Source organism: Adiantum capillus-veneris, chromosome 24, assembly GCF_014529385.1.
Source record: "Adiantum capillus-veneris isolate H3 chromosome 24, ASM1452938v2, whole genome shotgun sequence".
Lineage (NCBI taxonomy): Eukaryota > Viridiplantae > Streptophyta > Polypodiopsida > Polypodiales > Pteridaceae > Adiantum > Adiantum capillus-veneris.
In genome coordinates, this window is record NC_140954.1 from 122,159,300 (window position 1) to 122,174,557 (window position 15,258).

A 15,258-nucleotide genomic window follows, 5' to 3' on the forward strand; every position below is an offset into this window, starting at 1 on the left:
TGAAAACTAAAAAGCTGAGTGCTAAGTCTAAAGCTAAATGCGAGCTAATCAGGTAGCTAAGACTGGGCTGATACAATGTCTGATATAAATGATGATACAAGAGCTGATACAAAACAGTCCTCATGTGCATCACAAGAGGTCCATCATCGATCGCTGGCGGATCTCATCAATCTCCTCCATAGAGCATAGCTGAAGCCACTAGAGAGAGAGAGAGAGAGAGAGAGAGAGAGAGAGAGAGAGAGAGAGAGAGAGAGAGAGAGAGAGAGAGAGAGAAGAAAATGAAATATAATGTTATATTAATGTCTTCTAAAGGCCAAAATGACCTACGAGACTAAACAGGTACATCATAATGAATCTGAAACAAGGTCATGATAAAAAGAAAGAAACTAACTAAACAAAAACACTAATAGAGCCGTAAAAGGTGGGTATCAAGAGCTTGAGGGGTACATATACAAAAGGTGGGTGTGTATTTTAGAGAACAAATACAAAATGGTGAATATTTGTGTGGTAGAATGTGGAGATGGCTCGCATTGATCAGTGCATGATCGTGGCGATGTCCTCCATGGTGAGAGTTTGCATAGGGTGTGTTACTTGTAGCAAGAGAAGTATGCCGTGTTCTCTATTGTGGGTGCTCCTCAGTGCAATGTGCAAGAAACCTCACTCCAAACATAGAAATGAACACGGTAGAGCAAGATGGAACAAGCGAGAAGTATCATCAAATGCAGTAGACTCCAAGCACAATTGAACTTGACTAACTCATGAACCAGTACAGACTCTGGCTGGGAGCACACTCAGGTCCAAGCGTAGGACTCACGCATACAATGGGGGTGTCGAGGCTTTGACTGGGCGGGGAGAGTGCAGATGTGCAATTGCTAGATTGAACACGACTCTAGACTCTAGACTCATCGAATGTCTATAATGCCCTTGACGACTAGAACCAACTGTTTATATATACAACCATATAAAGAGCAACCAACAACTAATACAGTATCCCTAACAGTGAGCTACGTCTATCTCGAAGTGTGGTGGCGGTGAACTCGTCATTGTGTCCACTAGATCACCATTCCTCGTGTCTGTCGCGTGCCACTGCCCGGACGAGAGTGCACCTAGTTTGAACCCAGGACCAATTGTAATTGCCTTTCTAGTGCAAGTGACAGTGTAGCCCTGCTATAGGTTGCCCGCCGCAAAACCACTCACCATCTCGGTGAAAGAAGACATTGGAAACTGTGAAAGGATGTCAACATCCGTAATCCATAACTGGAAGGAATCTGCTATGTACACCAAGGAAGTGCATATCTACAACACAATGCTGAGCCAAACTCTCGAGATCTTCTTAACCAAGAGAGAGTCGTCGCCACTGCAGCACCCAAAGTGTCTACCTTTGGAGGTTGATCCATAAGATCTATCGTGGGAGTTTACTGAACTATAGGCCATTGTTCCTTGCTCTCTACAAATTGGGCCTCTGTGAAAGGAGCGGCCACCTGTTGAGCAGCAGATAGAAGCACTTGCGTACTGAGCTCGCTGACTAACACAACCATGGTGATGTGCGCTAGCAAATCCCTCACAAGGAACTCTGTGTCAGCTGCATCTGTTGCATATAGGCTGGCTGATGAAACCTTTGGTGAACATAGTCGAACTGCTGAGACGAAGCACGGCCCATGAATTGTGTAGAAGGAGATGGCTTCCCATGACCCATAGGAGTCTGGACCTATCTCATTGGACTTGTCACAAGACGGGCACCACGTGCCAATAGAAAAGCATAGACTGAACAACTTTAAGCACTTCAAATAACAACTGAACTGAGAGAGAGAGAGACAACACGCGACACGAAGTGGCGGAATTCCACCCCAGAGAGTATTGGCCCCAAACCTTGGCGCCCCTTTTGGTATTTCTTTATATCGCATCAACACAATATAAGCCGGTACTCCAGACTTTGCACCTTCTCCAGGAAGCATGCTAGAGAATGAGCCCTAACCTCATATTTAAAGGCCCTTGGCCTAAAAAGCAATTACAGTGAAAAGCCTTCAAACTCAAAAGCATCTGGTCCAAAAGCAAAGCCAAAAAAGCTGCCAACGTAAATCATGGAAATCCGTACAGTTTTCACGTCATCAGTCGGCGCAAATCGCGCAAATCCGTACAGCCTGCCACGTCATCATGCCAATGCAATTTTCGAAAATCTGCCACCTCATCAGTTTTTGCGTGTGTGTGGGTCCTGCTTTATTTTAATCCTTTATGTCACTTGGGGCCCCATCGGACGGGGTCCCCATAAGTTGGTAGGACTTCTTCTGTTACTTGTTCTTCTTAGGGTTTAGGCCCCTCGGCCACATCTGTAAGTTGGCTCCATTCTTTAGGCTTTGACATGTCAGCAGTTTGTTACAGGACTAGTCCACCCATATCCCATAGAAGCCTGAGCCTAGTAATCTCGTGTGTTCTGTTGCTGAGTCCCATATCTCCTTGTAATAGCATTTCACGAAACCCCTGAACTTGAGCTTTCAAATCATCAATCATCCGCACAAACACAAGGGACACTTTACTTCACTTGAAAGAACTGAACTGAACTGAATGAAAAGAGAGAGAGAGAAGAGACGACACCGAATGTCGGGTCCCAAACCCTCAAGTTCCCCCTTGCTTTGTTGCCAGAGCAAATACTTTCTTTATTCTTGCACAATGCTGATACAATGACTAAATGCTGAGATGCTAATGCTAATGGGTACTGATGCTACTGAAATATTGAAGGGTACTGGGGTACTACCAAAATACTTAAGGGTACTACGGGTACTGATGGGTACTGGGGTATTGCGGGTAGTGATGGGTTCTGTGTCGACGACGATGAGGTACTGATGGGTTCTATGTCGACGACGATGAAGAGGTACTGAGGGGTTCTATGTCGACGACGACGACGAGGTACTGATGGGGTTCTATGTCGAGAAGATGACGACGATGACGAGGTACTGATGGGTATTGATGCTGAGCTAGACAGGAGCCAAGCCAACACAAGGGGTACTAGGTGCTGGGGCACTGTGTTAACGACGACGACGACGTGTCATATGCACAAGGCTCTGTGTGCCAATTGGACATGCTTCATCGACTCCAGAGTCAGTTTTCCCCTTCTTCCTAGATAGGGATGTCTAGAATCATCGGAGGATTAGTACCGGCAATTTTGTGAGCCTGTTTGGAGGACCTGCATGTCCGGACAAGTCCATTAGATTAGGTTTTCCAGTTTTGGAACCCTCTTGCATAAATGATTTGTATACGCGTTTTGACAGATGTTATTACACTATGGTGGGCATCTGGCATGACGAGCATGTAGTTTTAGGTTAGAAGAACCCGACGTGCCAGTTCACGTGTCGATCGGATTCCAGGGTGGGCGGACGTGCGACAGTTTCAACCAAATCTGGACCCCTGGACTTATTTTAAAAATAAATCATTTTATGGTTTATTTGTTGGGAAGTTTGGTGGACACCTACCCTACCCAGGCCTAAGTAAATTCTTAAGGCCTCATAATTCACCGATAAAGGGATGCATAGAGCATAGTGTTTGAAGTGAAGGGCAGAAGTGAAGAAGTGCAAGTGGAGAGCAGATAGCCTGGCGTTTTTGGACATCCAATCAGCCAGCATTTTCAAATTTGCAGCCATCGTCATCAGCAAGCAGCAAATCAGCCAACATTTTCTCCCATTCAGCCTTGGCGTTTTCTGGACAACAGCAAAACATCCAGTGTTTCTTGCTTCCAGCCCTAGCGCCAGCACATATCTGCAGATCAGGCCAGCGTTTTCAGTTTTCAGCCCGTCCTCTCGTGATGGATCGTCTCGAACATTGCCTACGCGCGTTTCCCGTTGCGGTCCGGTACTTCGAGCCTCGGCAGCCCATCGAGCCTCCCCTCGGCCATTCCCTCGTTGGCATCGAGCACTCCATTGCTGTCCATCATCGGCATCCTCGAGATCTGCGTTTTCAGCCCTTCATCCCTCTCACATCGGGAGTGCAAATCAGCCTGTGGTGGTGATCCGTCAATTCCACATCGAGGCGGGTACAAGGTGCATCAAATCAGCCCCGGAGGTGCCCTTTTCGAAAGAGTTACCGCGGCAACAATCATCTCTTGAGTCAGTAGAGTTTGGATTGAGGTATTGCATTGTGTATACATTCCATTTATGCAATCTTAAGCAAATACCACATCGGCAACGATGTGGGGGGCCTTTGAGAGGGTTGGTTGGGACTTCATCGGGTGTCGCTCTCTTCTTCTCTCTCCTCCTCTCTCCCTCTACACATCTCTATTGCATTCTCTCATCCCCTCTCTTCATGGGAGAGTAAAAGGAACATTCATTGAAGCATAAAACATTCATTAACGCGAGGAAAGAAGTTGAAGGATTTGTGGAAGTGTAGAACTAGATCGTCACCATTTCAATTCTGCACCTGACATTGGTGTCAGAGCTTTAGCACTAATCCGCTAATCCCCAAATTTTTTTTTTTCTCTCTTGTGTTTTTGGTGGTGTTGGCATTCCTTCGGTGCATACTCCTCCACTCTTGGAACAGCAGGCCTGCCATTGCGCGTAGAATGGTGTGCCTTGAGCGTGGGAAAATAGTAACCAATTGTATAGCGGGTGTTGCATACGGGGTGCTTCGATGAGGGGGTAGATAGTCTCCCAAAGATTAGTGTGCGACCTTCCTTGAACCAAGAGGAGAAATCCTTGCATGGTCAAAACTCATAGCGGTATGGAGACCTCCACCAATGAAGAAGGCGAGCAAGTACCATCTATGGATCCTCCCATGAGCTTTCCCCCTACCCCTCCCTCTTTGCCACCAAATCCCATGGATGGTATGATGCCCATGATGATGCGGCAAGACAGAACTTGACGAAAAGAACGTTTGGAAGCGGAGGAGGCACGTTGTGTCAAGCGTGCGGAAGCGGCGGAGCGAGAGGACCGTCGATTGGCGGCCGAAGCCGAGGCTCGTAGACGGGAGCGAGGAAGCGGCGGGACGCAAAGAACGTCGCTTGGCGGCTGAGGCCATGCGTAGGCAAGAATGGGCAACCATGCGTGATCTCATCACCTCCTTGGCAGTGCGATCCAATACCTCTCCTTTAGAGCCCGATTATGAAAAGCTTGCCAAGACCATCACGGAGGCGACCATTGCTACACGGACGACCAATGATCCAATTCTCGAGAAGATCACGTTCAGTAAGTATGACGGTAAGATGGATGCTATTGTCACTTACTCTTGGTTGCATCGATTTACATCCTATTTTGCGGTTATGAAAAAGTTTGATAAGAACAAGGTTCTCTTGGCTTCCATGCATCTCACGGGTGATGCCATCACTTGGAAGGATGAGTGGATGGAGAAGAAGCAAGAAGCCCACATGGCTGCCCATTTCGAGTCTCTTCTCGTTCCCCCTCTCGAGCTTAGTTGGGAGGACTTCGAGGAGTATCTAAAGACTCGCTTCTTATCTCCACAGTATGTGAAGTGATTGAAAGAGGATTTTCGGGCTTTGTCTCAACAAGGTAAACCTGCGATGTCCTATGCTAACCATGTATCGCAGCTAGGTGGACAATTGTGAAAATTGGTTGAGAAAAGGTTAAGAGGCCTTTCTCTTTGGATTGGACCACTCGATTAAGTTTGATGTGGAGGCCGGTGATCCAAAGGCATTGCAAGACGCTATACGCTTGGCTCAACTCCAAGAGATGAAGCACAACAAGGGTAAGCTCAAGACAGCCTTAAGTAATGGTAACTCTTCCTCTCATGACTCGTCTAAGGACAAAGATTCTAATGGGACTGGTAACCATAAAGAGTTCTTCTTCTCAATCTAATTCTCCATCTCAATCTTAATCGAAGGGCGATAAATCTAAGGATAAGGGTAAAGGAAAATCTGATAAGCCTCAACTCAAGGAGTTGAGGTGGTCAAGGAGTTTTAGGTGGTCAATTAAGTGACAAAGAACAAGCATTGTATGTAAAGGAACATAGGAGTTGAGGTTAAGATTGCTCAAGGAGGTTTAGGTGGTCAATTAAGTGAGGAAGAACAAGCATTATATGCAAAGGAACATAGGTGTTTTCATTGTCACGTAGTAGGTCATATGAAAAGGAAATGTCCTAAGAAAGAATCTAACAAGGAAACCTCTACTGCGTCAACTTCTGATGCTACCTCTCAAGTGAATGCTATGAGTGTTGTAGATCAAGAAGCTAAGCAGGAGGGGATGTTTGAAGAGGATGAACTCATAAAATGTTATGGACATGTGAATGATCAAAGGGTCATTGTGTTGTTTGATTCTGGAAGTTCTCAAGATGTTATAAGCGAATCTCTTGTTAAACATGCACGTCTTCAAACTTCTCCCATTCCCACCCTCCCGATGCAGGGGTTCTCTGAAGGCATGGACGCTTCGATTTTTCAAGAATGTGATGATGTCAAGTTGATCATTCAACAAACTCAATTCACTCGTCGTTCTGTAGTCTCTAAACTTGCCGGATGTGACATCATGTTGGGCATTAAGTGGTTTCGCTGGTTCAAGCCCATTATCGATTAGGAGAAGCTCACGTTTTGCGAGCCGGTCACATCCATAGCAAGCCCTCGAGCTCCTGCACTTGTAGGGCTACTTGCCCTTTGAATCAGACGAGATTCCACGCGTGAAAATCTCTCCGAATTCACCTGTACCTGCGGGGGATTAGCAACTAGCTAATCCAGTACCTGTGCAAGCAGGTCTTGCCTCGGCAGTCGCGCATGAACCCACACAACTGTACATACAGATGAAAAGCTCTCGAGCGGGACATCACGTTTCTGTATTCAAAGGGGGAGAGAGATGCACGAGAGCAGAATCATCACACTACATAAGACAAGGGAGAAGGAAAGCTTTCCATTAAAGCTTCATCACCTGCACCAACTACTCACACACACACACTATAAGTCACAATGTGAGAGAAGGGCAGCTCTCAAGTGGATTTTGCACCAATTTTCAGCTGAGGTGGCCTAAATGACTTTGAACTGAGCCTAGAAACCCTTTTACTGCTCGGATTCCAGTGCTGGTCGGCCCGACCAACTAGTGGCGACAAGGCCTTCATGTTTGCGTTTCACACTGGCCACACAATGTCCGGCCATTTGCAACTTCAAAAAGAGGGTCCCAAAATTTAAAAAAAATCATTGAAAAGAAACCAACAACGAAGGTTATCAGTTGCCACGTCCTCGTGACAAAATCCCTCATCGGTCGGTGGCGAATTTCGTCACTATCCTCCATAGTCAGTACTCTGACTGTCACAAATTGGTGACGTGTCATGCCACTAAAGAACGGAGCCAACCTGCAGATCTCGACCGAGAAGCCTAAACCCTAGAAGAAGCAGCAGAAGAAGTTTTACCAACTTGCAAAGTCTTGCCGAGTGGCCTATTCTAAATAAGAGTTCTCGCCCAACTTAGGGGACTGCGTCTGTTGGGGCCCAAGTGACACAGACAAAAAATAAAGCTGGACCCACACACACAATATAAAAAAAAACTTGATGATGTGGCAGCCAGTACGAACACCGCGATTTGCACTGGTTACGTGGCAGCCTGTAGTACGGACTTGTGCGAATTGTGGTGCTGATGTGGCTGGTGTACAAATTTCCGTAATTTGCGCTGAAGCTTTTGGGCAAGTTGCTTTTGGACCACATGCTTTGAGTTTGAAGCTTTTCATGTAAATTGCTTTTCATAGGCCAAGGGCCTTTAAATATGTGCAGAGGGCTCATTCTTTGGCATGCTTCAGTACGAAGGTGCAGAGGGTGGAGTACTGGCAATGTATTGAGTTCAAGCTATATAGAGAAATACCGAAAGGGGCACCAAGGTTTGGGGCCAATGCTCTCTTGGGTGGAATTCCGCCACTCCCCGTCTCATGTGTCGTGCATCTCTTTCAATTTAGTTGTTATTTGAAGTGCTTAAAGTTGTTTAGTTTGTTCTTTTCCGTCGGCATGTGGTGCCAGTCTCGTGACAATGGTATCAGAGCTTGAGGCGTGTGCTTTTTTGAAAGCATACCAGTCCCAATACTGTCCCACCAAAGAATAAACAGAGCAAACCGGCGCTTCTAGAGTTTCCAAGGGGAATTCTATTAAAAAATCTTAGTGTCCCGACCTCGGACTTATTAGCCACTCCCACCCTTACTTCATCGTGCATCGGGCGCGCTCCTGTCTTCATTGCTCTGTCTTACAAGGCATAAGCCATAAATATCGCTTGTAGAGAAGGATCAAAACTTTTTTTTTTCGAGCTGCCGTTTTTCTCAGAGGAAGTGCCATAATGTGGTGGATGTCTATAGCTACCAAGCCGCACGCTCCAAGGACTTGGCAAGCTTTCAATAAAATTTTTGCCCAAAGTTATATGCCTTCATATATCTTTCTGAGCAGTGCAGCTTCTGGTAGAGTGGGGTATCTTGAAATACTTGCCACGGAAACCCTAGCAGAATACGACTTGAAATTTTTGGACACCTTGCAACAGGTGTCTCTTCTCGAGTTGATAACCTTGGAGGTCCAGTGTGATTGCTATGTCTTCGAACTACCATTGCCGCTAGAGGAACAGTGTGTCCAAAAGTTGATGGACCATGCTATGGTCGGCTACCACCTTATGGAAGGAACCTAACCTTGATTTTTTGGTGTAGGTTTTACCATGGAAAGTCAATCGACGAGCTCGACTGATGTCGAGATTGCTTTTTAAGTTTGAGTCCTGTTTGAGAACTTGTTTGAAATGGATGGTATCTGTTTCGAACCTGTCTTGGTGCCGAATTGAATTGTTTGACTCTGGTTTTAATATCGATTTCAATGATTGGTGATTTTATTCCCCGATGGAGTACTGAGAAATGATGTTTGAGAATGCTTATTCATACTCATGGCCTGGACCCTTGTGGTTATTTACGGGGGGAGTATTGTTGTTCTTACTAATGGCCCGACCCTTGTGGTTATTTATTGGGGGAGTATTAGGAAGTCAAAGAAGTGGTTACTCTCATCACCTCCAAATGACGCAGGCTGTGGTCTGGGGGGTGTTTGAATGTAAAAGGCCTCTATATCTCCCGGCCCGGACCTTTTTAGGTTATGCGGGAGGAGTGATGAGGGAGTCGTTGAACAGCTCATGGCTCGTCGAACCTGGATGGTTATTTACGGGGGAGTGTTCATCGGCGACTTTATGTTTCTATGTCTTGTAACATGCATATGTGAGCATTTGTGTTGCATTGTGATGTGCAAACCACTGAATATTCCTTATTGGATGAGATACTTTTGGGAAACCAACGACCCTGGATATCAAGAGTTTCAATCTGAATGAGACTCCTTATTGGATGAGATACTTCTAGGAGACCAACGACCCAGGATATCAATCTGAATGAGACTCCTTATTGGATGAGATACTTCTAGGAGACCAACGACCCAATCTGGAATGAGACTCCTTATTAGACGAGATTCTTCTGGGAAGCCAACGACCCAAAAAATCTAGAGCTCCGATTTGGAATGAGAAAACTGATTGTCCCTCGGATTGTCCCTTGGAATGTCGCTCGGATATTTTTGAGCTAACTTGAGTTGTTTTGCAGGTATGCTATAATTGTGGATGATTACTTTCTTTCAAGAAGGGGGGATGTCCAAATTGGTGACGTGTCATGCCACTGAAGAACGGAGCCAACTTGCAGATCCCGACCGAGAAACCTAAACCCTAGAAGAAGCAGCAGAAGAAGTTTTACCAACTTGCGAAGTCTTGCCGAGTGGCCTATTCTAAAGAAGAGTTCCCGCCCAACTTAGGGGACCCCGTCCGTTGGGGCCCAAGTGACACAAAGACAATAAATAAAGCTGGACCCACACACACAGCGTAAAAAAAAACTTGATGACGTGGCAGCCAGTACGGACACCGCGATTTGCACTGATTGACTTTATATTCTGCTCCGGGCACAGAAGGCTCGATCCTTAGTTGGTAGCTTGCAGAGTCCCATGCTCCTTTCCTTTACCTTTCACTGACATGGAGACTTGGACAGAGCAGTTTCCACAGAGTAAGAGTCGATAGATTTGGAGAGCTACTACTGTTTGCCGATGATTCTTTTTGTGGACATACCTCACAGCTCCCTTGCACCATGTGAGTCTGGTCAGAGTAGGCGGTGATTCACACTTTACGTTGTTCCTAGGACTACTACTCCTCTTGGTTTATTGCTGCCCGTTCTTTTGGTCCACGACAGCTCCTTCAATCCCTACCCCCCCCGATACAGATTCACTATCTTTAGTTACTTTTACTCCATTGTCTGCTTGGTTTACTGCTGAGCATATGACTGATGTTATTACCCATGTGAGGAGGTTTGGTTCCATGTTTTTACCGAGGACGTGTGTCCCATGTTATTGTCTTTCTCTATGCAGGAGATGCATGAGGCTGTAGTTGGTACTGATGGCCTCTTAACCTGGAGAGGATGGTTTGACCTGGAGAGGATGGTTTGACACAACAGTTTTTCCTTCAGTATTGGGGTGTATTTAGCCTTGTTATGCTCTCAAACTTGCATCATATTTTCATAAAGGCGTCATGCCTCCTACTATGTCATCAGTGTTGATTTCTCTTATACAGAGAGGCGGGGATTCCTCCTATCTACGGCAATGGAGGTCGATCAACCTCATGTCTTCGGTGTATAAGATCCTTGCCCGGATGATTAGTGCGCGCTTGAAACTTGTTTTGCATGACCCAAATCTTGCTTCTCAGACAGATTTTGTGCAGGATAGATGCATTTGGACAAACTTTTCACCTTTTAAGAGGTGCACGATAGTCGGGACAGCAGGTGGCTATTATGCTTCTCGAATTTGAGAAGGCTTATGTCCGAGTGGATTGGAGTTTTTTGGGAGGGCATTATGCAGAGGATGGGTTTTTTGTTACAGTGTACTACAGGAGTTGCCGCCCTCTATCGTTCTGCTGCTAGTGCTGTTACTATTAGAGGTCACACTGGGCGGCCGCTTCATCTCTCTCGCTCTGTTCGACAGGGATGCCCCCTGGTCCCTTATTTGTTTCTGTTCTTTGCTAAGGCTATGTCACTTTTCTTGCGAGGCAGGACTCCAGAGTTGCGTTGTCTAGCTATGCCTTTGGACGGCTTTCTAGATTTGTTGGACCAGGAGTATGTAGATGACACTTTATTATTCACTTGGTATGATACACATATATTGGACAGTTTACGGGCAGCTCTTACTACCTTCTGCTTGGCGAGTGGTTCTCTTATCAATTGGCAGAAGTCTTTGGGCTTTTTGGTAGGAGTTGAGGAGGACGTGTTCAAGATCAATTCACTTGGCTGCTGAGAGGGAAGACTTGCAGATTTTTGGGCTTCATGCTGGCATTGACGTGTCTTACGAGCAGCAGTTTGATCCAGTCCTACTCTCTATTAGGAGGAAGCTTTGCCATTGGTCTTCCTTGCATTTATCCTTGGCTAGCAGTGCTCTCATATTAAATCAGGTTCTTCTCACGACAGCTTCCATGACTTTACACCCTAGAGTCTTGTCACGGTTGCGACGCTTAGTGCGCAACTTTCTGTGGGGTGTCTTTGATGGATTGAGAGTCACAGGCCTCAAGTTCATTGGCGTATTGTTATCATGCCTCGAGAGGAGAGAGGTTTGGGCATTATTGATCCAGAGAGGAGAGTAGTGCATTGCTTGCCAAGCTCATAGTCCGTGGTTTGTTCTTGGGGCTGAGCCTTGGAAGCATTTTTTATACCATGCTTTGTCACGTGCTGTTTCTCGCTATGGGTCTATGGACAGTGATGGCTCTTGGCGCTTGACAATCCGCTTCATTTTTACGGATGCATCCTTGGATATGTCTCATATTTCCCCTTTCATGCGTTGCTTGTTGACTTCACGGCATGCTTTGATTCACCAGCCACCTTGTTGTTGGAGGAACTTGAGAGGCAGCCTTTGATTTGGAATGCTTATGTAATGAACCGGGAGGGTCGCACGCTTGGTGAGAGGACTCCCATTGATTCCTATTTCATGTGGATGATTGCACATATCAGGGATGTACTATACAGCAGAAGTCCTTGTGCCATTGTTTTTGGGTTTGCCCTTATGCTCGGCCCGTTTGGAGGGCGGCATGTTGTTTGCTTATTAGAGTTGGCATACATGATGGGTTTGTGATGTGATGTGCAACTGCATGGATTTTGGGATTTCCAGGGTCACACACCCTCTTTGAGGGCTCTCCTACAGATCCAGACTTCTTGCTTACATCCTTGGGTTACAGAGGAGGCAGCAGGTTATGCCTTTATTCAGCCGCACAGTGGTAAATTCGTTACTGATCAATTTGTTGCCCAATGAGTTTTTCCTTCTTTTTTCTCTTTTCAAAGGGGGGGGGGGGGGACAGGGAGGGGAGGGAGTCAGGTAATGGGGTGGGTGGATTATAATGGAGATGACAGCAACGGAACACAGTAAGGGCAGGAACAGTTGGTTTACCAAGGGAGGCCGGGTAGGAAGGGAGGGAAGTGTGTAGTTTTGAGGGGCAGCGGAAAAGTGTGGGGGGAGGGGGAAGAGGAGGGATGGGCCTTGGGGTTGGGGAGGTTGGGAGTGGATGAGAGGGGTGGGACTGATTTCAACTTTTTGTACTGCTGATGGGTAGTGCAGAGGGGATCCGTGAGAGAAGGGTGGGGGGGGGGGACTGACAAGCATGTAGCTCTTATGCTGCCATACGTAGTTTTGAATTCATTGTCACCACGAAGCTGCTGTATATGGTAATGTGAAAATACAAGCTTGTCCCAGTAATCTTATGGATTCTTTATGGTTGGTTTGCAGGTCTCACATGTCAAGTTGAAAAACCACATGCATATTTCACCGGGAGGTGAACACCAAACAGGCTTTTTATTGGTTTTTGTTTTTCTATTAATTCTTACGGTGCAACCGCTGAATCCATCAAGTTCATGTGACATTTTGTTAATAAAAGGCAGCTTTCGCGTTGTTGGACGCTAAATTTTGCTAAGGATGAGCTGATTTTTTGGAATAACATACATTTGAAATTGTTCCCATGGCATGCGTAAGATAAAGAGTGTGTTTTCAACGGTCCCTTTCTTAGCTTCTGGATGCAGGTTTTCTTGTTTGATAGTACTATTCTTGTTAACTGTGGATGGTCTTAGCTTCTGTATGCAACCTTGATCCTGTTTTTCTTGTTTGCTAGTATTATTCTTGTTAGCTGTGGATGGTCTTTAGATGATTTAAATGACACTTAATTTGGTTTTAGCTTGGGGAAGATGCAGTACATTATTTGTAGAGATGGGAAAGGTGAGCTACATGGATTTCACAACGTTTGTCGGCATCATGCGTCTCCAGTAGCAAGTGGTTCTGGATGTACAACAGTCCTACAGTGCCCTTATCATGTACGCTACATGCCTTGAAAACTCATTGACATTCCTACCCAGAATCTATACCGTAAAATTAGTATCTTATGCTTTATGTGACAGACCTTGATTTGCAATGTATGTTTGAGGCTTCCTCAGCATCAGTAACTATTCTTTCTGCTTGCATGCGTTCTTAAAAGTTGTGAAGGCTGAAAAGTATCCTTGTCACTTTTGGTCTTAAGTTGACTTTTCTGTGATTTTTGTACTGCACTATTCCTATTCTTTTGGTGCACCTCTGCACCAAAACACAGACTATAAGAGTCACCATGTTTATAAACAAATTCATGCCATGTGTCTAATACTACATTCTGTGTTTATAAGGGTTGTGAGTACTTCTATCTTGAAAGTGTGATGAATGTGCAAGTAGGTTTTCTACCTCCTTTTTATTAGGGTTGGAGCTATTCATTGGATGGACGATTTCAGAAAGCAACACGACTAGCTGGCATACAAAATTTTAAACCACACGTAAGGTGGTTTACAAATTGTACTTCATTGTTTTGCGAATGTTTGTGTTCAGGTCACCATTTAGTAAGCTTCCAATGTGACTGGTTTTCCTTTTGTACAGGATTTTGGCCTGCTTCCAATAAGTATTGCAACATGGGGTCCATTTGTGCTTCTCAATTTTTCGTTGCCCTGTGCTGATCTGAAACTTGATCACAATGCTGTGGACAAGGATTGGCTTGGTGATGCTCATTCAGCAATTGAATCAGCAGATATCAATGCAGAACTTTGCCATATTGCAACTAAAGAGTACCTAGTGAATTGCAACTGGAAGGTACAGGTTATAGCGCAAGTTTTTATTTGTCAAGTAGGGAGTCTCAGTGCTCACATATCCCGGTTTGTAGTGTAAATTTCCCGGTTGAAAATAAAAAATTCCGGTTGTAATCCTATTGAATCTTTTTTTTCAAGGTCCAAAATTGGGCTTTTTAGTTATAAATTTCGGCAAATACCCTAGATTTTGCCATAAATTCTGGTTGTCTGACTAGTTTGCGCTTTAAAAACATTGCCAAGAAAATGGTTTTTGTTCCTGAGTCTCTTTGAACGTCTCATTACTGAAGGAAACGTATCACTTATCTAAGAACTTCAGCTGTCAGTTTGGTTTTCGAGCACCGACTTGTATCCTTCTTTCTCGATATCTATGATTTGTGAACCTTCATACGAACAAATTTGATTTTAGAAGTTAAAAGATAAGCAGTTTTCACTCTTTCAAAAACATTTAGAAAAAAAATCTATCTTTTTGGAACTGGCGCTCGCTGCTGCTGCTCTGCCCCCCCGCCTCCCTGCTTGCCATCGCGCTCCCCCCTTCTCCCGCCCTCCCCCCCTACCTGCCTGCTGCCCTGCCTGCCTGCCCACTGCCCCCTGCCCACCTCCTCGCCCACTCCCGGTCCTGCTTGGCTGGTCTCGCCAGCACCTTCGACATGCTCAGTCCAGTAGAAGGCCTTTGTTCGCCGACGCCACTTCGCCCCTTCTCCACAGCAGCAGACATTGAGGGAGGTTCATGCTCCACCTCAAAGGGACTCTCAAGAAGCCCCCTCGCCCGACCCTGCAGAGCCCACCATCCGACTTGCTCTTTCGCCGACAGAGCAAGCGAGCCTCGTGACAAGGTGGAACGCCTTCAGGCGACTTCCGTCATCTGCAAGATTCTCGGCACCAGACCCAGCAGAGGAGAGGTGCGTGATCTTCTCCAGGCCCGCCTTCTCGTAGAGGTGGTAAAGATCTTGGATGTTTAGTTCCTCGGACGCGGCTACTATCAGATAGAGTTCGAGACCTCCGAGATGGCGTCCAAGGTCATTGCGATGAGCCCCTTGGCCATCCGAGCAGTTCGAGCCCACTTTCGATAGTGGAGGCATGGTTTTGATCCAGCTACATATGTTCTGGTAGAGGAGGCACACCTTCCCATCTCCATCTGCGTCCCCGGTTTGAGGAGGGAGTAACTGCC

At 45.9% G+C, this 15,258-nt stretch overlaps 1 protein-coding gene across 2 annotated transcripts in view; it reads left to right on the plus strand.

Annotated features, from left to right (window-relative positions):
- Positions 1–15,258, plus strand: part of LOC147427052 (choline monooxygenase, putative (CMO-like)) — a 100,574-nt gene that overhangs the window by 11,627 nt on the left and 73,689 nt on the right. For both annotated transcript variants that reach the window (XM_086499264.1, XM_086499263.1), the window contains exons 2-5: positions 12,721–12,766; positions 13,163–13,298; positions 13,710–13,784; positions 13,885–14,094. In XM_086499264.1, the coding sequence (XP_086355390.1) occupies positions 12,721–12,766; positions 13,163–13,298; positions 13,710–13,784; positions 13,885–14,094 (467 nt within the window). The remainder of the gene's footprint in view (positions 1–12,720; positions 12,767–13,162; positions 13,299–13,709; positions 13,785–13,884; positions 14,095–15,258) is intronic.